Genomic DNA, 24,684 nt, shown 5'->3' with positions numbered 1-24,684 from the left:
AAGTACACACAAAAATTCAGGTAAAAAAAGACAGTAGAAAAGGTAAAAACAGCTATTATAGAAATGGATTGCTTTGCATCGCCAGTCAAACTCTTATGGTTGTCAAGGAATGTCAAGTTAGCTTGCCCACCACGGGCTTGTTGCTATGGGGAAAATTGACACGTGACCAATTCCTGTAAATGGCCTATTGCCTTGTACATCCATCCACCATTATCTGTAGCCGCTTAACCTGTTCTGCAGGATCGCAGGCAAACTGGAGCCTATCCCAGCTGGCGATGAGCGAGAGGCGAGGTACACAAGGCCAGGCTTTGTGTAAACATGTACATATTAAAAATTGAGAGGAAATGAAGAAATATTATCTTTATAGCTTTTCATACTAGTTTAAAGCTTTGCCCTGTGATGACCTGGCAACTTGCCCAGGGTGTACCCCGCCTCTCGCCCATAGTCAGCTGGGATAGGCTCCAGCTTGCCTGCAACCTTATAGAACAGGATAAGCAGGTACAGATAATGGATGGGTGTAATGCTTTCAAGTACAACTTTTAATGTCTGCAAGTACCAATCACTATAAAAATCAGAAAGTTGTCCTGTTTTCATTGTGTGTGTGTGCACAAACACTTTTTAAAGTGTTTGTATCTGGGCACTAGCCTTAGCAGGGTATCTGCACATTTTTCAAGTACAAATTTAAAGACTTTTAAGACCTTTTCAAGACCTCTAAATGGAAAAATTAAGACTATGGCAAAGAAAATGATAAATACGACAACTTAAAACTGTTTTCTGCAATAGTTTTTTTTACTAACTTTAAGAAGAATGCACACAGCTGGTGAACAACAGGGTGCATCGATGGCAACTGTTAGATATGCAAACAGCTGAAGCAAAGTCATGTGTTTTGGGCCTGCAAAACTACTGTAGCAGCAAGGAGAAGACTTTTGTTTACTGGAGAAAACACCATGAATCATTTCAAAAATGAAAACAATAAATGACAAGTAGAACCAGCTGAACAACCTTAGCCGGCATTATTTCAATCCCCAAAGATTATCTTTGATGATGTGTGATTTTGTGTCCGACAGCAAAATCAGTCTGAGTGTCGTACAGTATACAGCTGGCTGAGGAAGTTCTCGAGTATCTTCTGCATTATAGCAGGTAACAGCATAAACCTGTTTATGCAGTCATACAATCATCAGAGCGTTACATTAAACACAGAAAAACAACTGTCACCTTTCATAACCATTATCAATATTAATGAATGTGTTGTAATAACTGTAAGCTAATTATCATCAGTGCAATTGTTATATCAATGTTCATTATTCCAAAATAATCATTAATTATTATCTATAATCCATGAATAATTGTTTGTATTACTACTACTAATAATAATAGCTACTTTTTTAATAATAATTTACCGAAATGTAATTTAATAATAAGTAGTAATTATTATTATCAACTACTAAATTATACTAATAAATAATAAGTAGTGATTATTAAAATGCTATAAAATTGAGTTATAAGATTAGTTAAAATTATTATTAAAAAAGTAGTAATTATTATTATTATTAGTAGTAATACAAACAATTATTCATGGATTATAGAAAATAATTTGTTTTTAATAGTGAACATTGTTATAACAATTGAACTACTACTACTACTACTACTACTACTACTACTAATAATAATAATAATAATAATAATAATAACAAGTATTACTAGTAGTATTATTGTTTATTAATTATTATTATTAGTAGTAGTAGTATAGTTATTTTATATCAGTGTTCACTATTTAAAAAAAATTATCTATAATCCATGAGTATTTGTTTGTATTCTACCAATTACTACGTTTTAATAATTATTTGTAATAATTTTTAATAACTTAATTTTATAACATTTAATAATCCCTAGTACTTATTAATCACTAATTCATAAGTAGTAATGATTAATAATCAATAATAATTACTATTACTACTAATTATTATTAGTGGTTGTTAATATTATTCTTATTATTATATTAAAAACACTGTTGTAGACGATAAGTAATAAAACTAAAAAACTTTTTGTACAAATTATTTATATTGTACTATATTTGAATGAATGAATGAATGAATGAATGAATGAACCCTTTATTATCACTGTTACCAGTGAAATTGACCATCAACCTGTCCTTACAGAGGGGGAACAGGACAGGAAGACAGGGATAAAAGAAAAGAAAAAGAAACACAGTAGTAACATGAGGAAAGATGAGGAAAAAAAGAACACCTCCTCACTATGCTCCTATCAGGAGTACAGTGTGGGAGCATTTAAAAACCTCCGCACAAGCACACAATAACACAAGTACACTTTAAAACATGGGACTTGAGGGGGGGAAAGGGGGGAAGGAGGGGGCAATCAGGGGTGGGGGGGAGGGGTAAGGGGGTAGGAGGGGAGGAGGTAGAGGTAACCCAGCACAAGCAAGCAGCCGTCCGCTCCTGCAGCCATGCAAATGGCGCTGGTCACGCACCCGTTTGTCACACTGGGGGTGAAAAACGGCGACCGCGGAAAATTGTGGAAGGAATGCGAAGAATGCGAGAGTGTCTCCCAGCAGTGACCTTCTGGGGGAAATGTTGCCCCAGCAACGGCCTTGATCGAGGCCGGTGCTGTTCAGGGAGCCGAATGTCGATAAGATAGAGATTGTTTGGTCTTTCGAACAGATGCAGTCTTTACACATCCACACCACTCGTCCATATCTGTCCATTTCATCCATATCTGTCCATTTCTGTCCATTTCTGTTCAATTCAATTCCATTTGGTCTCCGAAATACTTATTCCTTGCAAAGCTGAAAGCGTCTCCAAGATGACAACCATGTTGTGGTTCAGTGGCGTAGCCAGAAATAAAACATTGAGTGTGCAACAGCAAATACTGGGTGTGCCAAATTTATTATGAAATGTATACACCCATGGCCGTCGGAGGTGGGGGTGCTACAGGTGCTGCAGCACCCCCTATTGGCGAGAGTGAGAATTTTTTTATATTATTTTATTTTCTCAATCTGTAAATGATCTGTCTGAAAACTGTAGGTATATTTTGGACAGTGGTGACAGATTATAATTTAGTGATGACAGATAGATAATTTAGGTCGACTTGATATCCTGGTCGCAGAAGCGTTGCCAATGGTTACTGTTGTCAGCTCGCTCTATTCTGCGTGAGAGTCCGTAGGCTACATGTAGGCTACAGATGAGAAAGAAGCTATGTCACAAAAACGAATTGTTGATTTTTTTGGGAAACCACCGCCTCTAAAGAAGAGCACCACAACAACCATCCATGAGGAGGATAGTAGCGAGAGCAATGTGAGTAGGCCGCCGCCACCTCTGTCAGTGCCTGATCCACGGCCAGATCCAGTTCCTGCGCCCTCAACCCATCCTAGCTTGGTGGGCCTAGATAAACCCTCACAGCCAACATCAGAGTTTAAATTCCCCTCACGGCGTTGTGTAAATGAAAGTTTTTCCCGTTCTGTGAAACCAACTTGGTTTACGAGATGGCAGTGGCTGCATTATGTTGAGGACAAGGATGTAATTTTCTGCTTTGTGTGCTTGAAAGTGGTCGAAAAAAAACTCGCACAAAGAGACAAAATTAAAAAAGATAACCCCTTTATCAACACTGGATTTACAAATTGGCGCAGGGCTGCAGAAAAATTTAACGAGCATGAGAGATCCGACTTTCACCGCGAATGCGTTCAAAAGTTGGCTGCTTTGCAGGATGTCCCAATAGATGCTTGGTTATCCCATGCGTGTGCCAAAATGCAGCTCACAGTGCGACACTGCTTGGAGCTTCTCTTCAGGACCATTCGATTCCTGGGGAGTAAAGGCATTGCCTTCAGAGGCGACACAACACGAGAAGGAATACTTTATGAATTAATGCTGGAGCGTACCTATGACCTCCCCGAAGAACGAAAATGGATTGAAGGGAGAAAAAACTGGATGTCAGCCACAATCCAAAATGAAATCATTCAAAAGTTCGCCCATGCCATCCAAAATGAAATTGTTGCCCGCTCAGCTCACTGTCGATTTTATGGTCTGACAGCTGATGGCACGACCGACATCAGCAACACAGAGCAGTTCTCCTGCAGTCTCAAGTATGTTGACAGCAGCCTTGTGCCCCACACAGCATTTTTGGGGTTTTACAACGCCCCAGACAGCACAGGAGAAACTCTGTTCAATTGCATTAAGGACATTTTCTTACGACTGAGCCTCCCTATGGAACGGATTACAGGATTTTGTTTTGATGGAGCTGCCAATATGTCTGGGCGTTTTTCAGGTGTGCAAGCTCGGCTGAAGGAGGTGAACCCACAGTCACTTTATGTACATTGTGCCAACCATTCTCTGGATTTAATTCTTCAAGAAGCCGCGCATGAAGTTAGCCTTGTGGCCGACACCCTGAACTTTGTTCAGGGCGTCTCAGCGGTAATCAGAGAGTCATCAAAACGAAAAGATCTCTACCAGACGTTTTTTGGCTGTGATGAGGTTGCTATCAATATTTTGGGCCTTTGCCCCACACGGTGGTGCATTCGTGACATGGCCATCAAACGCGTCACTGCAGCTTACCCTTCTCTGCTGTCTACACTACACGAGTTGCAGGATGACAAGAGTGTCAGGGGAGACAGCAGAGCAAAAATCGGGGGACTCTACAAACAGGCTTTAAAAGGGAGAACATACTTCGGTCTTCTTTGCTGTCATGCCTTGTTCGAACCCTGCGAAGCAGTTGCCACAAGCCTACAGAGCGCCACAGCAACTGCACAAGGTGCATTGGAATGCATACAGGTGCTGAGAGAGCAAATCGCCACACTCCGGGATGACACCGTTGTGGATGAGCTGATTGGCAAGGTTGAAACCTGAGCATCACAAAACGCCCTGAAAATGCCAGACACCACCGTGAGAGTCAGCAAAACCCCAGCTCGTCTTCGCCAAACTACCAACCCAGAGGCCGTGGCCAGTTGTGCACTGGTGGATTGGCGTCGTAGCTTTTTTGAAGCTGTTGATGTCATATCGACAGAGCTGGAACGACGATTTGATCAGGGCAGTATGGAACTTGCAGCAAAACGGGAGAGAGCTGTTATTAAAGCGGCAGAGGGAATGCGCGTCAATCTGGAGGAACTTCAACTCCCGCAGGAGGTTGACACAGAGCGCCTTGAACTCCAGCTCAAAATGCTTGGGCCAAGCATCGCAAACCATCTCTGCCATGTCACAAAAGACAAAGGGTCTAAGGGTGTCACAGTCCAAAATGTGGCGTCGTGTTTGACCGAGCTCCAACCCCAAACAAGAGCCATGTTTTCAGAGGCAGAAAAACTGATAGAGTTATGCCTGTGCCTACCCATCTCCGTGGCATCATCTGAGCGCACTTTCTCCGCCTTGCGTCTTTTGAAAACATGGATACGCAACACCATGACCCAGAAAAGACTCACACACCTTTCTTTGATGCATGCCCACACTGCAATTCTGAACTCTTTGGACATTTGTTCCCTCATGAGAGACTTTATCTCCACAAACCCGGAGCGCACCTCTACCTTTGGACACCTGTAACCAGGCACTGATAGCAGCTCAGTTATGGTCCGCACATTTCTGTTCATGTTCGCGTTAACAGTTTAATAGCCTACTAACTTGGTTGGGATGGAGAGTCTTATGGAAAGTCTTATGGAAAGGAATTTTTATAATCTTATTTTTTGTGCTTTGTGCGTGCACGATATGGAGAGCTGTTTTTTTTTTTTGAAGATTATTTCATTATTGTCAGAGACAAGTTTTTGCAGTAAATTTTAAATTGGCAATTTGAAGTTGTATATGTCAATAAAATGTTGAATATCAAGATATCCATTTATTTATTGGATGATTACTGAAGTGAATGGTGGTCCATTGGTGTGACTTTCAGCATACTAACTAGCTTCAAAAAGCTTGGCACTGATACATGTAGTCAATGAGGCCTGTGTCTTGGTACAGCAAACAAGAATAAGTTGGTGATGTGTGTAACTGCATCTTAATTTTCTTGAATTGGCCTCAATGGCTACACGATTATTTCCTCCAAGGCTGACATTGTGCTTTTGACAGTAATTTTATTTATTGGTGATTCTTTATGTTGCCAAATAGAGATATATTATTAAGCAAGTCTATGGGCATTAATGCATGTTTTAGATATGGCTTTGGATTGGTTATATAGCCTAGGGAATACAGATGACATTTTTGACTTACATCAGAATATTATAGATTACAGCACCCCCTGTTAAAAACTACCTCCAGCGGCCCTGTATACACCTCCACATACATTCAGCATGTATCTCTCTCAAACAACATGCAACCACTGCAAAACAACACACAGACACTGAGATGAACATTAGTATAACACCTGAATATAGCATCTGAACAAATTGGCCTTAGCAGATGACTGAAGAACATAACAACACTGCTGCTACACCTGCGCTGCGCAACTGAATTTATAGGGCAAGGCGACGTGGCTTGGCCTTGAACGCATTTATTATGTCATCACAGTCTAATTTCTCAGCGAGCTCTTTTTCGAACATGAGCAGTGAGATGCTATTAAGTCTGTCTGTGAGCATTGTGCTTCGGATCTTCGACTTTACTCTGTTAACAACCGAAAATAGTGGCTCAACAGAGCAACTCGTGACTGGCAGTGTTACCAATACACGCAGTAAACTGTTAATTGACGGAAACACATCTTTACAACATGAATCCAACACTTCAATAAGGGACGAGAATTTATGTCCTCTGTCCATTTTCCTTTCGAGCAATTGCCCAAATACGTTCAGCTCGAATGCCTCCAACTCAATTCCATAATGCCTGCTTGCCTCGCGCAATGCGTCAAGCTGGTAACATGCGTCTGGCGCAGACATAAGGGAGGCAGCAGCCTTCATTATTCCGTACGAGTCACTTTGGAAATGGTTGTTAAGTTCCATCAGCTGTCTGTCAAAGATCACATTCCACAAGGACTGCAGGTCTGAATCCAAAAGACTAAAGCAAACGGATGAGATTATGACTGAAAATGATATCATTTTCGGTCATAATCTCATCCGTTTGCTTTAGTCTTTTGGATTCAGACCTGCTGTCCTTGTGGAATCTGAAACGGTTGTTAAGTTCCATCAGCTGTCTGTCAAGGATCACATTCCACAAGGACTGCAGGTCTGAATCCAAAAGACTAAAGCAAACGGATGAGATTATGACCAAAAATGATATTCAGAATCTGAATATCATTTTCGGTCATAATCTCATCCGTTTGCTTTAGTATTCTCTCAAATTCCCTGCCTGAGTTACTCCTGAAAGTAGCCAAAGTTTCCTTGAGACCCTCAATCATGTGGATGCAGTCAGTCACTGATATAGATGGAGACTGTAGGCTTTTGGTTGCAAAATCACTTGCACTGAACAACTTAGAAAACGCAACGAGAAGAAATATGAATCTTTTTGTCTGTAGTTGTTGCAGGAGAGACTCGGCGTCTATTTTAGTCTGCCCTGACCCCTCCGCAAACTCACTCAGTGTCTCCAATATCACATCATACAACTTCAAAACACGGCCCACAGACTCTGATTTTGAACTCCACCTTATGTCTGTGGCATGCGCAAGCTCCAGACTCGGTGCGCCTGGGTGAAGTTCTTGTTGGATTTGTAAAAATCGTGCATGTCTGTTGGCTCCAGTCATGAAATGATGGAGTGAATTCACAACATCAAAAAAGTGGCCACAGTAGGGGACACTTTTGAGGCTGTCGAAAGCACCAAGTTCAGGCGGTGGGAGTGGCAGTGTACATACACTGCATGAGGAAAAGTTTTTTTGAGCTGCACCTGCACCCCTGATTTCTCACCGGACATAACTGCTGCTCCGTCAAAACTGAAACCCACACACAATTCAGGATCCAGCTGCAGTGGTTCAAGTACTTCCAAAATCTTTTTGGTGATGCCAGATGATGTCATGTCATCTGTCGCAAGAAATCCGACAGCTCTCTCTCTCAGGTTACCCTTATGCACATACCTTAAGGGCTCCATACACGTTCAAAAAAGTCATCAAAATTTTGATATCAAAATTTTGATACAAAATTTTGACGACTTTTTTGAAGGTGTATGGGGCCCTGTAGATGTAAAAGAGTCCTTAATGTGATGAGGTGCTTATGCGGAATAGAGTGGGGAGCAAGTAGACATGCTTTAAGGACCGTCTATATAGGATTAATAAGGTCTGTGTTGGATTATGGGTGTTTTATATATGGGTCGGCAGTTAAATCAATGCTGAACAAGCTAGATGTGGTTCAGAACCAAGCTTTAAGGTTGTGTTGTGGTGCTATGAAGACCACTCCAGTGGCCGCAATACAAGTTGAAATGGGAGAAATGCCCCTTAACCTCAGAAGAGAGCAGTTAGCATTGGTATACTGGGCGAATCTGAAAGGCCACAGTGATGATCACATGAGCCAGTCTGTTTTACTGCCTTGTCAAGAGCGGTTGAATGACCGAATAAGAAGTTATGGTTGGACGATCAATGATAGAGTGAAAGATATGAGGATCACTGATGTGAAAGTAAGTCCCACAGTGTCATTGCCGGCTGTACCTCCATGGGTCATTGAAGAGGTGCCTACTGACTTTCAACTTTTAGAAGACAAGCAAAGTAAGGAAATGGATAAGCATAGGGTACAGTGGCATTTAAATGAAAAATATGGCGAAGAAGGGCGGCACGGTGATGTAGTGGTTAGCGCTGTCGCCTCACAGCAAGAAGGTCCGGGTTCGAGCCCCGTGGCCGGCGAGGGCCTTTCTGTGCGGAGTTTGCATGTTCTCCTCGTGTCCGCGTGGGTTTCCTCCGGGTGCTCCGGTTTCCCCCACAGTCCAAAGACATGCAGGTTAGGTTAACTGGTGACTCTAAATTGACCGTAGGTGTGACTGTGAGTGTGAATGGTTGTCTGTGTCTATGTGTCAGCCCTGTGATGACCTGGCGACTTGTCCAGGGTGTACCCCGCCTTTCGCCCGTAGTCAGCTGGGATAGGCTCCAGCTTGCCTGCGACCCTGTAGAAGGATAAAGCGGCTAGAGATAATGAGATGAGATGAATATGGCGAAGAAACTAAAATATTTACAGATGCATCCAAGCACACAGATAGGACAGTAGGGGTAGCATATGTCATCCCAGAACTTAAAATTGAAGTTGGTAAGAGAGTTACTGATGATTTAGCAGTCTATACGGCTGAATTACTAGCTGTATGGCTAGCATTGCAATGGGTGGAGGTACATAGGCCTGGAAAGGTAGTAATTGCTTCAGACTCAAGTTCAGCATTGTTTAGTATTAAAACTTGGCAATCAACTACTAGGCAAGATATAGTGTTCAAAATAGCACAAGTCACCAACAAACTATTAAAAGATGGGGTTAAATTATCATTTGTATGGGTTCCTGCCCACTTAGGAGTGGTTGGCAATGAATTTGCTGACAAGTGTGCTAAGGAGGCAGCTGGTAATGGTAATATAGATTTAGAGGTGGACTACAGCAAGTTTGAAATCAAAAGCATAGTAAAGCAGAGAATGAGAGAAAGATGGCAAACCCAATGGGATAGTGGGCAAACAGGAAGACACTTCCATAATATCCAGGGCATCATAGGACGGCCTAGATCTTCAAACAGGAGTAAGGGGGAGGAAGATATGCTCTCTAGAATGAGATTTGGACACACAAGACTTAACAGCACCTTAGCGATAATTAAAAAACATGCTGATGGAAATTGTGAGTTCTGTGGTAGCCCAGAGTCTGTAGAGCATGTGCTCTGTCATTGTCCCAAGTACCAGGAAGAAAGACAAATATTAATGGAACAGCTGGAAAGGGAAAAGTTGAGACTAGACCTGAAGGAAATTTTACGAAGAAGTCCAGGAGATATTTGCTTCAACTTTTTGTTTAGATTTCTCAAAAATACAGGCCTTATTCACAGAATTTAGTTCCTTTTCCTTTTTATTAATTCCCAATTTTATTTTAGTTTATTTCTTTATTTACTCCCATCCTTATAGGGATAGAATAGGCTTCTGAACCACACCCCAGTCCAGCAAGTGGCGGTAATGCTGCTTTTACGCTAAGCTGCCAACCGCCATAAAAACCAAAAAGAAGACGAAGAATTTCTGCGTATCTGAGTTAAATAGGCGTATTAGTGAGCTCTGTTTGTTATATTGTAGAGAACTGTAACCGAACCACGGCGGACTCCTCAATTCGAAAGAAACCTGTAGAAGTAACCATGGCAGCTTCCGAGGTAAAGATTTCTCGTCGTAAAGGAACGGTGGTAGTGATAAAAATAACATTTATACGCAAATGTCACCCAACACCTAAATACCTGTTAGCTGATTGATTATTGACAGACTTCCTGTTACCCATATTATTTATTATTATTATTATTATTATTATTATTATTATTGATGATGATGATGATTAATTTGTTTTGCTAATGGATGTGGGACTGCTAAATTTAGAAATAATTCATACTTTTACCATATGGCTGTTGTCAAAAGGCGTTGATTAATTTTCTATAACAGCACCTCAGACAGACTGTAATAAAAAAAATAGGTTTATATAAATGCTTTCATGTTAGAAAGTCTACAGAACTCATTGTCTGGGACTTGACTTGGACAGGGTTGATAGGTTCATATTATTGCACTCTTTCTAAGTTATTGTATCTATAGTAAAACTTTATTGACTTGGACTTAAACTTGCATATGGGTCCGTCTCAGAAACTGGTCTCTCATTTGGGACATTATGGTCAAAAAATAAATTTTCTAATTTATTTAGGTGGGGCGGCACAGTGGTGTAGTGGTTAGCGCTGTTGCCTCACAGCAAGAAGGTCCGGGTTCGAGCCCCGTGTCCGGCGAGGGCCTTTCTGTGCGGAGTTTGCATGTTCTCCCCGTGTCCACGTGGGTTCCCTCCGGGTGCTCCGGTTTCCCCCACAGTCCAAAGACATGCAGGTTAGGTTAACTGGTGACTCTAAATTGACCGTAGGTGTGAATGGTTGTCTGTGTCTATGTGTCAGCCCTGTGATGACCTGGCGACTTGTCCAGGGTGTACCCCGCCTTTCGCCCGTAGTCAGCTGGGATAGGCTTGCCTGTGACCCTGTAGAACAGGATAAAGCGGCTAGGGATAATGAGATGAGATTTATTTAGGTGGCTTTATGATACATTTGAGGAAAGTTGTAATTGTTAGCCAATCTGTAGCGGCCAAAGTAGAATTCATATAGACGTGAATTACAATTTATGTTAAAAGGTATAAATAATTTCATTCGAGTGTGTAATTTCATATAAGTAATTTATTTCATGATTAAAATGATGGGCGGCACGGTGGTGTAGTGGTTAGCGCTGTCGCCTCACAGCAAGAAGGTCCTGGGTTCGAGCCCCGGGGCCGGCGAGGGCCTTTCTGTGTGGAGTTTGCATGTTCTCCCCGTGTCCGCGTGGGTTTCCTCCGGGTGCTCCGGTTTCCCCCACAGTCCAAAGACATGCAGGTTAGGTTAACTGGTGACTCTAAATTGACCGTAGGTGTGAATGTGAGTGTGAATGGTTGTCTGTGTCTATGTGTCAGCCCTGTGATGACCTGGCGACTTGTCCAGGGTGTACCCCGCCTTTCGCCCGTAGTCAGCTGGGATAGGCTCCAGCTTGCCTGCGACCCTGTAGAAGGATGAAGCGGCTAGAGATAATGAGATGAGATATGAAGAATTAGAACTGTCTCACGCTTCTCAAGGTAGATCTTGAGGAGCCGTGGAAGCGAACAGTTTTAACTGACTCACTGACTCTCTGCATCTTAGAACCTTTGTAATTGTTAAACCGAGGATTAAAGTTCAACTTTCAAGACGTTTCAAGTGGATTTATTGCCAGGCACATGGACATTGAGAGTGGAAACAGTTACTTTGGGTCAGAGACTTCATCAGTGTAAGCTATAGACCCCTTTCACTGACGTCACCCGAAACCGGAAGTAAACAGACCCTGCGCCATTTTGGAAGACCAACAAACTCGTGATTAGGGGGAAATAACGGCAGCGGTATGTGAACCCACGAGAATAAAGTGGAGTGGCAAACAACTTAAACAAACAAATCTGAGCTGTTTTATTTATGATTTATTGGCCCAACACTAGACTTGAAAGAAACCTGTGTGAGACTTGGCAAAAAACTGTGGATATAATGGATAAGTCTGTGCATGATCTGCGGACACTTTGAGGTAAGCAAACGCAAGAAATTCAGATTTAAAACATGCTAAATTGGCCCCAAGTTGATAACTGTATGAGGAGCAAGCCTCCCAGACTTCTACAATTTAATAATAATTTAGGATGGTTTGGGGCTTGCTTGCTGCTGCCAGGTTGGTTGTTGAGTAGCCTGACTGTTTTTTTTTTTTTCTTGCGTGTGGTATCATTGTTGACGCGAGGTTGTTTTTTGAACATGCCAATGTGGACACGATTTCCCCTGATGAGTTATGACTTCAGACGCGATGCGTGTGTGGAGGTGTGGAGTCCGCGTGATATGTGCGTAAGATAGGCTTCTCATGTGTTTGGAGATCCGCGCTCCGAGACCAGCGCAAGGCTTCTCATGTGTTTGGAGATCCGCGCTCCGAGACAAGCGCAAGGCTTCTCATGTGTTTGGAGATCCGCGCTCCGAGACAAGCGCAAGGCTTCTCATGTGTTTGGAGATCCGCGCTCCGAGACAAGCGCAAGGCTTCTCATGTGTTTGGAGATCCGCGCTCCGAGACAAGCGCAAGGCTTCTCATGTGTTTGGAGATCCGCGCTCCGAGACAAGCGCAAGGCTTCTCATGTGTTTGGAGAGCCGCGCTCCGAGACAAGCGCAAGGCTTCTCATGTGTTTGGAGAGCCGCGCTCCGAGACAAGCGCAAGGCTTCTCATGTGTTTGGAGATCCGCGCTCCGAGACAAGCGCAAGGCTTCTCATGTGTTTGGAGATCCGCGCTCCGAGACAAGCGCAAGGCTTCTCATGTGTTTGGAGATCCGCGCTCCGAGACAAGCGCAAGGCTTCTCATGTGTTTGGAGATCCGCGCTCCGAGACAAGCGCAAGGCTTCTCATGTGTTTGGAGATCCGTGCTCCGAGACAAGTGCAAGCACCCCAAGGGAAAAAAAGGGACCCCCCCCCGAAAATATCGGCATAGTTCGAACACTGAGTGTTGGCACTGGGTGTAAACAACAAATAGTTTACAATGTCTGGGTAGCAAACAGATGGCAGAATTGGTGTCAGGTCCTCCTTATGTTTCCATTCTCCCTTGCTGCGAGTCTTATCGTATGGGTCAAACCCATCAATCACAGCCAGTTTCTCCACATACCGTGCCCTATCTGCAGCTGGTAATATACTCACATAACCAGAATTATCATCCATCGTGTCACTTTACTCTCGCTTGTACTTTGTTTTATATTGTGAGTGCATGTACTTGGTCTTCCAATATGGCGCCTAACAATCGCGCGGCGCGGTGATGTCATGTGAAAGGGGTCTATAGCACTTTTCTCAAGGTCTCACTAAGAACAAGCCTCTACAATAGTAAGAAAAACTAGCTTGACATTGGATTACAAAACACTGGAGAGGTTCGCTGAAACTGGAAAGAAGATTCATTGAGGGATTTACCGAGGGACTTCTGAACTAGCACGATCACGCGCTACACTCGTGGCTGGTGATTGACAAGTGGACGTGGCTGCAACGTAACTGTCGCAAGTGGAATCGGAGAAAAAAACTGGACCGACGTTCAAAGCAATCATGACGGATGAAAGGGAAAGGACGGTAAGCCCTCTGGTGGAAAAACGTCAGGGTAAACCAACACAACGGTCATTGGAAAATAGTCTGCAGACAAGAATTGACTCCAGAAGAGCAAAGCTAAGGAAACTGACTGAGAAAAAAAACGAATTGCGTGATTTAATGGATGATGATGCAAACGTGGAAATTATAACAAAGGAATCATTAACCAAGTATGAAGAGCTGATAGGAGAATTCAGTAAGATAAATGCTGATGTCAAAGACCTGTACAGTCAACTTGGATGCACACAGAATATGAATGCAGATCAAAGTAATTGGTTTCAGCCAAGATATGATGAGCAATGCAATTTTGTGTGAGAGGTTAGATCATGGATACAGGATGCAATGCTTCGCATAGAAGAGTCTGAAAGAGTGAACAATGAGGTAAATCCTGAAGATAGCGCTTCAGTTACATCCAGAAAGAGTAAAAAAGCCAAGTCTGTCTCTTCTGCCTCTGCGGTATCATCAGTTTGCGCTGAGCGCTTAAAAGTTGAAATGAAAAAAGTTGATTTGTTAACCAGGGCAGCTGCATTGAAACAGAAAAGGGCTTTGGAGAAGCAGGAGCGACAGCTCAAAGCCGAAAAGGAACAGCTCAAGGAACAGGAGCTACAGCTCAAAGCTGAAAAGGAAGAGTTGGAGTTACAAGCAGAGCTCGCTGCATCAGATGCAAAATTAGCTGTGTTAAGAAAATTAGGGTGTTCACACGGCACATATTTGCATCGATGCTGCACCGATGTATTTTGTTGCGATATATCTTACACCGGTGTAAATTTTGCGCAGCGTTCACACGTCACAACCCTGCTTACTAGAGAGAAGCGTGTTAGCACCGGTGCAGCCCCACTTGCGGTCACACGGCAGTTTCTGCGACCGTGCAATAGTAGTAAAAACTTTATTACTATCATTTCCTTTGATAGTAATAAAGTTTTGATATCATTTCCTTTTATTACTATCATTTCCTATCATTATTACTATCATTTGCGATAGTAATAATGCGGAAATTAAATATGCGCATGCGTGAAAATGTACTTCCTTTTCCCGGTTGTCATGGCATCACCAAGCGCCGGGAAAACAACGTGGATGAAGACACCAGTGTTGCCAGATATTGCTGATGTTTTTCATCCCAAAATATGTTCAAATCCACCAAAATGCACTTAAAACTGCCCAGTTTGGCAACACTGGAAGACACGCAGTTCTGTTGTTGTTGATATTCGCCATTTTGGAAGCGCAAAATACCAGGATGCAAATTATGCAATGCTCGTATGTAATCAGCTCTCCTCACGCGTAGCGAGTCTACCCCTGTAGCATTCAGACGGCCCATTTTATATCGGTGCTGCCCCGCAAACTAGCATTTACTCCGGAGTAAATTTCTTAAACCACCTCCCGAGCAGGGTTAGATTTGCACCGGTTTAAGCAGCTTTCAGGGGCTACACCGGTATAACTTTGTACCGTGTGAACGCTCTACCGGGGCAGCCCCGGTGCTACACCGCAGTAAAAGTTGCCGTGTGAACACCCCTAATATGAAGGCTCAGATGTGTCAAGCGGCTCTAAAGGCAGTAGAGTGGATTCACTGACGACTACTCAGAGACAACATGTCAGCCACAATAGGAGCAGTGGGGCTAGTAATGTATCTCAGCATAGCCATAGTGGTGGAATAGCTGCCAGTGCAACGCCTGTTGTGCGACAAGAGCTTGTTACTTCAAAGGGCAATTCTGCAAACACGGGTAACCTGGTTTCTGTCATGCAACGCCAAAACGAGATAACCGAGAGTCTAATAAAGCAACAAAAGCTATCTACATTGCCATCGCCGAATATTCCAGTTTTTAAAGGAGATCCAATGGAATACCATCTATTCATGAGAGCTTTCGAGCATCGCATAGAAAGGAAGACTGAAAACAGCAAAGATCGGCTTTATTATTTGGAACAGCACACAAGTGGTCAGCCTAATGGCTTGGTGCGCAGCTGTTTTCATATGGACCCTGAACGGGGCTACCCTGAAGCCAAGAAATTATTAAAGGAGCGCTTTGGTGACAAATATAAGATCTCAATGGCATACCTGGACAAGGCTTTAAATTGGCCTACTATCAAGTCGGACGACGCTAAGGCACTTGAAGCATACGCTCTGTTTCAACTGTAACAACACAATGTCGGATCTAGAGTACTTGGATGAGATGGAGAATACTGCGAACATGCGCACAGTCATCTCCAAGCTCCCATACAGGCTGAGGGAGAAATTCAGGAGTGTCGCCATTGACATTCAGAAGAAAGATCGGCGAACAAAGTTCCAAGACGTGGTGTCATTTGTAACCAAACAGGCTGAAATGGCAGCACACCCTGTGTTTGGTGAAATCTCAGGTCAAACAAAGCATCAACCTGAAAAATTAGCTGGCAAGAAAACCATCATAACGCTAGCTACCGAAGCTAAAGAGCAGAAAGTAGTGAAAGATGTTGCTGGTGCCGAGAACAAGAAAGCTAAAGAGAAGAAACCAAACATGAATATGGCTTTCGTGAAACCGTGCATCTTCTGTCAGGGAGATCATACCATGGAACAGTGCAAGAAACTTCAAAAAAAAGCTACACAAAGAAAAATTGGAATTCCTTAAGAGTAAAGGACTCTGCTTCAGCTGTCTTATAGGAGGACACATGAGCAGTACCTGTGAAGAAAAGAAGAGCTGTGAGATATGTTCAGCTAAACATCCTACACTGTTACACATAAAGCAGAAACCTAAAGACATACCAAAAGAAGACACTTCAAGGGAGGAACCAAAAGGGGAGTCTTTACAGGAAGAACAAACTGTGGTCAGTGGATTCGTGGATGCAGGGGAAACTTGCTCTCAGATGGGGGCCGGGGGTGCAGGAACCGTCCTCGCCATCGTTCCGGTGAGAGTGAAGGCAAAGAAAGGCAACAAGGTGCTGACTTGTTATGCGTTCCTGGATCCAGGGAGCAATGCCTCCTTTTGCACTAACAAGCTAGCCAACGACCTTAACCTGCAAGGAAAAAATGTGAACATCCTACTTACTACTATGGGAGACCAAAAGACCGTCTCGTGCAAGGTGTTGCCAGACCTAGAAGTCAGCAGTCTGGAGGGGGATGACTTTGTCGGGCTCACTGGTGTGTTTACGCAAAGGGCCATACCTGCTAGTCAGGAGAATATCCCAACCCAAGAGGACGTGGATAGGTGGCCACACTTACAAGGTGTACGAATTCCATTGATCAAGGTGGATATCGATCTTCTAATTGGGACTGATGTCGCAAAGGCTTTAGAGCCAAAAGAGGTAATCCGCAGTGTGAAAGATGGGCCGTATGCAGTACGTACAGTCTTGGGATGGACAGTGAACGGGCCGCTGCGTGAGAACATCAGAAGCTGGTCAAAAGACGGATACCCACAGATCCAAATGAATTGGATATCGGTGGCTCGACTTGAAGAATTGTGGATCCAGCAATTCAAGTATGATTTCCCCGAAAATGCTCAAGGAGAGCAGCTTGAGATGTCGAAGGAAGATCAACTGTTTATGGACAGAGTCACCACATCCACAAAACTGGTCGACGGTCACTACTCTATCGGATTGCCATTGAAAAACAAAGATGTGAAAATGCCTAACAATAGAGCAATGACGGAGCAACGAGCGCTCAACATGAAAAAGAAGCTTCAGAGAAACCAGACGTTCCGAGAAGAATACGTCAGCTTCATGAACCAGGTCATAACCAAGGGATACGCCGTCAAAGTCCCAGACGAAGAGCTTAACAGGAGTGATGGAAAGGTGTGGTTTATTCCACATCATGCCGTCTACCACCCCAAGAAGCATAAACTTCGAGTGGTATTCAACTGCGGCGCTTCATATCAGGGAACCACACTCAATGAGCAACTACTGCAAGGGCCTGACATGACAAGCAGTCTGGTTAGAGTCTTAACACGATTTCGTCAGGAGCCAATCGCAGTCATGGCAGATGTGGAGGCCATGTTCCACCAGGTCAAGGTCCCATCTGAAGACGCTGACCTTCTCAGGTTTTTATGGTGGCCTGACGGGGATATCTCAAAGGAGCTGCAGGAGTACAGAATGGAGGTACACTTGTTCGGAGCCACCTCCTCACCCAGCTGCGCGAACTATGCGCTGAGAAGATGTGCCGAGGACAACAGGAGTACTTTTGATGCAGCAGCTGTGGGGACAGTGTTGAACAATTTTTATGTCGACGATTGTCTAAAATCGGTTAACTCAGAACAGAAAGCGATCAAGCTACTCCATGACTTGACGGCCATCTGTCAAACAGGAGGCTTTAGACTGACAAAATGGATGACCAACAGTCGAAACGTGGTGTTAACCATTCCGCTTGAGGACCGAGCAACAGAAGTCAAAGATCTTGATCTCGACCAGGACTCACTCGCCATCAAGAGAGCCTTGGGAGTACAATGGTGCATCCAGTCAGATCAATTCAAGTTTCAGGTGAACATCGAGCAGAAGCCTCTCACCAGGAGAGGAATCCTGTCTACAATGAGCTCTGTCTATGATCCGCTAGGAATGTTGTCACCAGTCATACTACCTGCTAGAAACATCCTGCAAGAATTGTGTAGACTAAGAACAGCCTGGGATGACACTGTGCCAGAACACCTCGCAGACCAAGTGGACCGAAGAACCCCAACAGCTCACTGGCTTTGGAGTAACTCGATGCTTTAAGCCACCTGAATTTGGCAAAATTTCGCCAACGAATCAGCCCCCAGAGGATCATGGCTGATGGGAAGAATCATGAAGACTGTGGAGGATGAACATGGAGTCGTCCGCAAGGTTCAAGTCAAGACGAAGACGAACGAACTTGAGCGGCTGATCACCAAACTCTGCCTGCTTCAAGAAGCAGAATGAAAAGGACTGTTGTATTCAATGTTGTAATTGTTTCTAGGATAGAAAGCAATTAGGGGCCGGGTATGTAGCGGCCAAAGTAGAATTCATGTAGACGTGAATTACAATTTATGTTAAAAGGTATAAATAATTTCATTTGAGTGTGTAATTTCATCAGTAACTTATTTCATGATTAAAATGATGAATAACATGTGGCAAGGTTAGAAGAATTAGAATTAGAAGCATTAGAATTAGAATTCATATGTGAAGAATTAGAACTGTCTCACGCTTCTCAAGGTAGATCTTGAGGAGCCGTGGAAGCGAACAGTTTTAACTGACTCACTGACTCTCTGCATCTTAGAACCTTTGTAATTGTTAAACCGAGGATTAAAGTTCAACTTTCAAGACGTTTCAAGTGGATTTATTGCCAGGCACATGGACATTGAGAGTGGAAACAGTTACTTTGGGTCAGAGATTTCGTCAGTGTAAGCTATAGCACTTTTCTCAAGGTCTCACTAAGAACAAGCCTCTACACAATCTATTCCTTTAATTCTTCATTTGTTCCTGTCAATTTTTTTTCTTCTGCCATGCAGGGAAAGAAGTTATGGGGAGGTAGATTTGTAGGGAACCTGGATCCCATCATGGAGAAGTTTAATGCATCAATAACGTATGATAAGCGCATGTGGGATGCAGACATCAGGGGCAGTAAAGCCTATGTGAAGGCGTTGCACAAAGCCAAGCTGATCACTCAGGAGGAAATGGTGCAGATTCAGGATGGCCTTGATCAGGTTAGTTGACTTGAATTTTTGCTTCCTTTTGTGAAACCATTTCAAGCTTTGTCACCAAACAAGAATGGCAACATTTGTGTGTAGGAATGATTCAGTATTCAAGGAAATGAAAACTGTTTTTCATGGAATTGAAATTTTTTGTTGAGTCAACTTTCCTGTTTTTGTTAGAGCTTCATACATCACCAACCTATACTGAGTCCTGTCCATTAATAGAACAGGACCAGCATTGGTGGTGAAGGTACATTTGCATAGCAGGCCACCAAGGTAGGGGTGTGGGAAAGAGTGACTAGTAATTGTAGTGTTGGAAAAACACCAACAACTCTACTGTGCCTAATACACATATAACAGCACTGTACACACAACCATGTCAGTGTCACTGACATGCGCAACAGATGGGATGCAGTTTGTAACTATATACCTACAATGTCATACACCAGCTATTGTCAACTGGCAGGTCGCTGTCTGGATGTGGACCTTGAAAAAAATGTGGTAGCAGAAAACATACAACCCCAAATCAGGAGAGGTTGGGATAGTATGGAAAAAGCAAATAAAAAAAGAAAGCAGTGATTTCTAAATTTACTTTGACTTGGATTTCATTGCAGACAGTATAAGACTAAGATATTTCATGTTTTGTCTGGTCAACTTCATTTCATTTGTTAATATGCATCTATTCCTGCGTTTCAGGCCTGCAACACATTCCAAAAAATGTTGAGACAGGGGCAATTTAGGGTTAGAAATGAGGTAAAACAATTAAATAATGATGTGATTTGAAGCAGATTATTGTAATCATGATTTGGTACAAAATCAGTATCCAGGAAAGACCTAGTCTTTGAGGAACAAAGGTGGGCTGAAGCTCTCCAGCTTATCAGCAAATGCATGGGAAAAATTGAAATGTTTTAAGAACAATGTTCCTCAAAGAAAGAAGGGATTTGGATATTTAATTCTCCACAGTGCATAATATCATTAAACAATTCAAGGAACCTGGAGGAATTTTGGTGCATAAAGGACAAGGGCACAAGCCTAAGCTGAATCTCCAGTCCTTCAGATGGCACTGCATCAAGAATCGTCACTCATCTATTGAGGTATTTCACCCACGTGACCAAGTCATGTGAGGCTGCCATTTTGGACGGCACGGCTCGAATCAGTTTGAATGTGAGGAAGGCGACAAACGAAAAACATAAAAGAAAAAGGAGCGAGATGCAGAAAACACCTTCACTATCCAGCGACGTAGGGCATTTACAGGGCGAGCAGAGGGAGAGGTATTTGCAAAAATTGAGGCTAGCAGGCTTAGAGAACGACGTTTACCTGCTTCCACCAGGATTGTTCACTGACCCATCACCATACACAGGTTTGGGCGATTAGAATAGAATATTGAATAGAATATTATTTTCCTTTTGATGAATAAAGTTTATAAATACTACTTATGTCATAGCCGGAGCGTGCTAGCGAGCTGCTCCGGCGCCCGAGCGCCAGCGAGCTCCCCGGCGCGCCAGCGAGCTCCGGCTATGATATAAGTAGTATTTATAAACTTTATTCATCAAAAGGAAAATAATACATGACAAACAGGAGAACAAAATGTCTGCTACATGCAACCCTAGACAAATTAACACTGCCTTGTTTCACTGCTCAGATGGGTTAACAAACACTGACCCATTTACTTTTTGCTATATATTTTATCAAAATTGCGTTGACTGATAAACTAACCTGAAATTAAATGATCACTGCAAAGTCTGGAGTACTCTGTTGGCTCCCAATCCTGTCTCTTCACAGCTGCAATCCATTTGGCCCTCTTGTCTGGGTCAGTAGGAAACCGGTAAAAGGAGCGTCCTGCACGCTGTCCCTGTCTGTTGTGGCAGCCCACAGCACAACAAGCAAACACCATGGTTATTTATAGAGTGCTTACTGACAAATTAATCTATTCTAGGTGTCTGTAGCACGTTTTTTTCCAAGCTGGTTCTCCCTCTCTGTCTGCAGCATTAGTATGTAGCTTGCCGTCCAAAATGGCGTCATGTGACCCTGTGACGTCAGGTGAAATACCTCAATAGCTGATATAACACATGGGCTCAGGATTATTTTGTTAAACCTTTGTCAAGCACCACAATACGGACTTATATTCACAAACGCCTGTTTAAAAATTTTCCTGTGCAAAAAGAAAGCCTTACGTGAACTGTGTCCAGAAGCACCGTCGACTTCTTTAGGTTCAGAGGCATCTGGGATGGACCATCACCCAGTGGAAACGTGTACTGTGGTCAGACAAATCAGTATTCCAGGTCTTTTTTGGAAGAAATGGATGTCATGTGCTCTGGACCAAAGACAAAAAGAGTCTTCCAGACTGTTACCAGTAACAAGTCCAAAAGCAAGGGTGTGTCATGGTATGGGGTTATGTCCGTGCCCTTGGCAAAGGTAACTCACACTTCTGTGATGGTAGCCTCAATGCAAAGCCACATTCTGCTCACGTTACAAAGGCATGGCTGTGGAAGAAGAGGGTGTCTGTCACCTCTGTTCCCAATAGAGAATGTGTGGTGAAATTTGAAGCAAAAAATATGGCAATGATGACCCCGTATTGTTGCACACCTTAAGACCTGTTTGCAGGAAGACTGGGACAAAATAACACCTGAAACACTTCATCACTTGGTGTCTTTAGTCCTTAAGCATCTTTTAAGTGTTGTGAGAAGGAATGGCAACATTATAAAGTGGTAAATGCTTTACCATCCCAACTTTTTTTGAAATGTAATTGCAAGAATCAGAATTGAAATAAATGGTTATTTTGAAAAACCATAAAATTCATGAGGAAAAACATCAAATAATGTTCTGGTGTGTGGTTCTGAGTGCAATACAGGCCAAAGATTATTTACAAACTGTTTTTAATTTCAATTTCAACATACTGTCCCAGCTTTTTCTGATTTGGGGTTGTATTTTAAAAATGCCTGTAGTTCCATGATGATAAATTATTTAACTGAAGGCAGCTCATAAGTCAAAAGGCTGGCTACAGGGATAGAGACATAAGGTCAGAAAGAGTTTTCAGAGACCTTACCCAGACTTTATGTACAGTCTGTGGTCTAATTATTAAACTGATTACATGATCTTTTTAATTTTTATTTTGTAAAGAAAAGATGACAACAAAAATAGAACGTTTAAAGACTATTTTGGGTGAAATGTGCGTTTATTCTCCTCACATCAAATTAAAAATGTGCTTCATCTGTTCAGTCTAGCACAATAGTCAAAAGTGGTAATGGGAAATGCCATTACAGAACACATCATCAACAAAAACTAATTAATTATAATTAATAATTGAGCATAAAATGTATCTGTTGCCATTCAGTTATATTTTAGCTTTTTTTGGACCATCATATTTATGCAGTTTTATGTAACAGATCATTATTTTAGTTGTATATCCATGTGGTAGGTGGACATGATAAACTCACAACTGTGTTCATTTGCACACAACAACAGTAGCCCGAGAGTCACGACACCACAGATTGAGATCATTGTGTACCACACTCGGCCATATGTACCTGCACTGGTGTATTGTGTTGCATCACACAACCTGTTTTCCACAGTGTAGAAATGTCTACCTCTATTGTGCTAAATCAGGTTTTGGGTGAATGGTCCAGTGGTACGTTCCAGATCAAGCCAGGAGATGAGGATATTCACACAGCCAATGAGCGTAGACTAAAGGTGAGCCTCATTGTATTGCCAAACTACAATTTTCTATTCAAAAATTGTATAGTATTTTAAAAATTGTATGTATAATTGCCAAATACATTAATCCAAAGCAGAGTCCGGGACAGAATTTGATACAAGCATAGCTGAGCTGAGCATTTGAGGGATTTCATCAGCAGGAGATTTGAACTTTTCGCCCGTAGTCAGCTGGGATAGGCTCCAGCTTGCCTGCGACCCTGTAGAACAGGATAAAGCGGTTAGAGCTAATGAGATGAGATGAGATTTGAACTCGCAGCCTTTCTGTCATCAGAACTTTAATCATGTTGCTCCCACTGGTGCTGAAATAATATACTTGCTTATGTAGTTTTATGAAACTGCATGATACACTGTTGTGCATGTTGTTGCCTAGATAATTCAACTGCAAGTTTAGTTAGAAAAATCATTGCATGACACACAAGTGCACGAAGTAAGATGTTTTGTCCAGTCAGTAGAGACACCTAGAAAAATGAGTAGTCTAAAATATCATTTCATATACAGTGGGGCAAAAAAGTATTTAGTCAGCCACCAATTGTGCAAGTTCTCCCACTTAAAAAGATGAGAGAGGCCTGTAATTTTCATCATAGGTACACTTCAACTATGAGAGACAGAATGGGGGGAAAGAATCCAGGAAATCACATTGTAAGATTTTTAATGAATTAATTGGTAAATTCCTCGGTAAAATAAGTATTTGGTCACCTTCAAACAAGCAAGATTTCTGGCTCTCACAGACCTGTAACAACTTCTTTAAGAGGCTCCTCTGTCCTCCACTCGTTACCTGTATTAATGGCACCTGTTTGAACTCGTTATCAGTATAAAAGACACCTGTCCACAACCTCAAACAGTCACACTCCAAACTCCACTATGGCCAAGACCAAAGAGCTGTCAAAGGACACCAGAAACAAAATTGTAGACCTGCACCAGGCTGGGAAGACTGAATCTGCAATAGGTAAGCAGCTTGGTGTGAAGAAATCAACTGTGGGAGCAATTATTAGAAAATGGAAGACATACAAGACCACTGATAATCTCTCTCGATCTGGGGCTCCACACAAGATCTCACCCCGTGGGGTCAAAATGATCACAAGAACGGTGAGCAAAAATCCCAGAACCACACGGGGGGGATCTAGTGAATGACCTGCAGAGAGCTGGGACCAAAGTAACAAAGGCTACCATCAGTAACACACTATGCCGCCAGGGACTCAAATCCTGCAGTGCCAGATGTGTCCCCCTGCTTAAGCCAGTACATGTCCAGGCCCGTCTGAAGTTTGCTAGAGAGCATTTGGATGATCCAGAAGAGGATTGGGAGAATGTCATATGGTCGGATGAAACCAAAATAGAACTTTTTGGTAAAAACTCAACTTGTCGTGTTTGGAGGAGAAAGAATGCTGAGTTGCATCCAAAGAACACCATACCTACTGTGAAGCATGGGGGTGGAAACATCATGCTTTGGGGCTGTTTTTCTGCAAAGGGACCAGGTCGACTGATCCGTGTAAAGGAAAGAATGAATGGGGCCATGTATCATGAGATTTTGAGTGAAAACCTCCTTCCATCAGCAAGGGCATTGAAGATGAAACGTGGCTGGGTCTTTCAGCATGACAATGATCCCAAACGCACCGCCCGGGCAACGAAGGAGTGGC

At 42.8% G+C, this 24,684-nt stretch overlaps 1 protein-coding gene across 2 annotated transcripts in view; it reads left to right on the top strand.

Moving 5' to 3' along the window:
* Window positions 1-10,068: 10,068 nt before the first annotated feature.
* Window positions 10,069-24,684, top strand: part of asl (argininosuccinate lyase) — a 64,599-nt gene continuing 49,983 nt past the window's right edge. The window contains exons 1-3 of one of the 2 annotated variants that reach the window (XM_060936219.1): window positions 10,069-10,220; window positions 19,154-19,348; window positions 22,943-23,026. In XM_060936219.1, the coding sequence (XP_060792202.1) occupies window positions 10,206-10,220; window positions 19,154-19,348; window positions 22,943-23,026 (294 nt within the window). In that variant the 5' untranslated portion in view covers window positions 10,069-10,205. Of the gene's footprint in view, window positions 10,221-18,919; window positions 19,046-19,153; window positions 19,349-22,942; window positions 23,027-24,684 lie in introns of those variants that run through there. The other variant, XM_060936221.1, reaches the window with a different exon arrangement.

Source organism: Neoarius graeffei, chromosome 12, assembly GCF_027579695.1.
Source record: "Neoarius graeffei isolate fNeoGra1 chromosome 12, fNeoGra1.pri, whole genome shotgun sequence".
Taxonomy (NCBI): Eukaryota; Metazoa; Chordata; class Actinopteri; order Siluriformes; family Ariidae; genus Neoarius; species Neoarius graeffei.
Note: the sequence above shows the minus strand (reverse complement) of the source record. Positions and strands in the feature narration are given on the sequence as shown.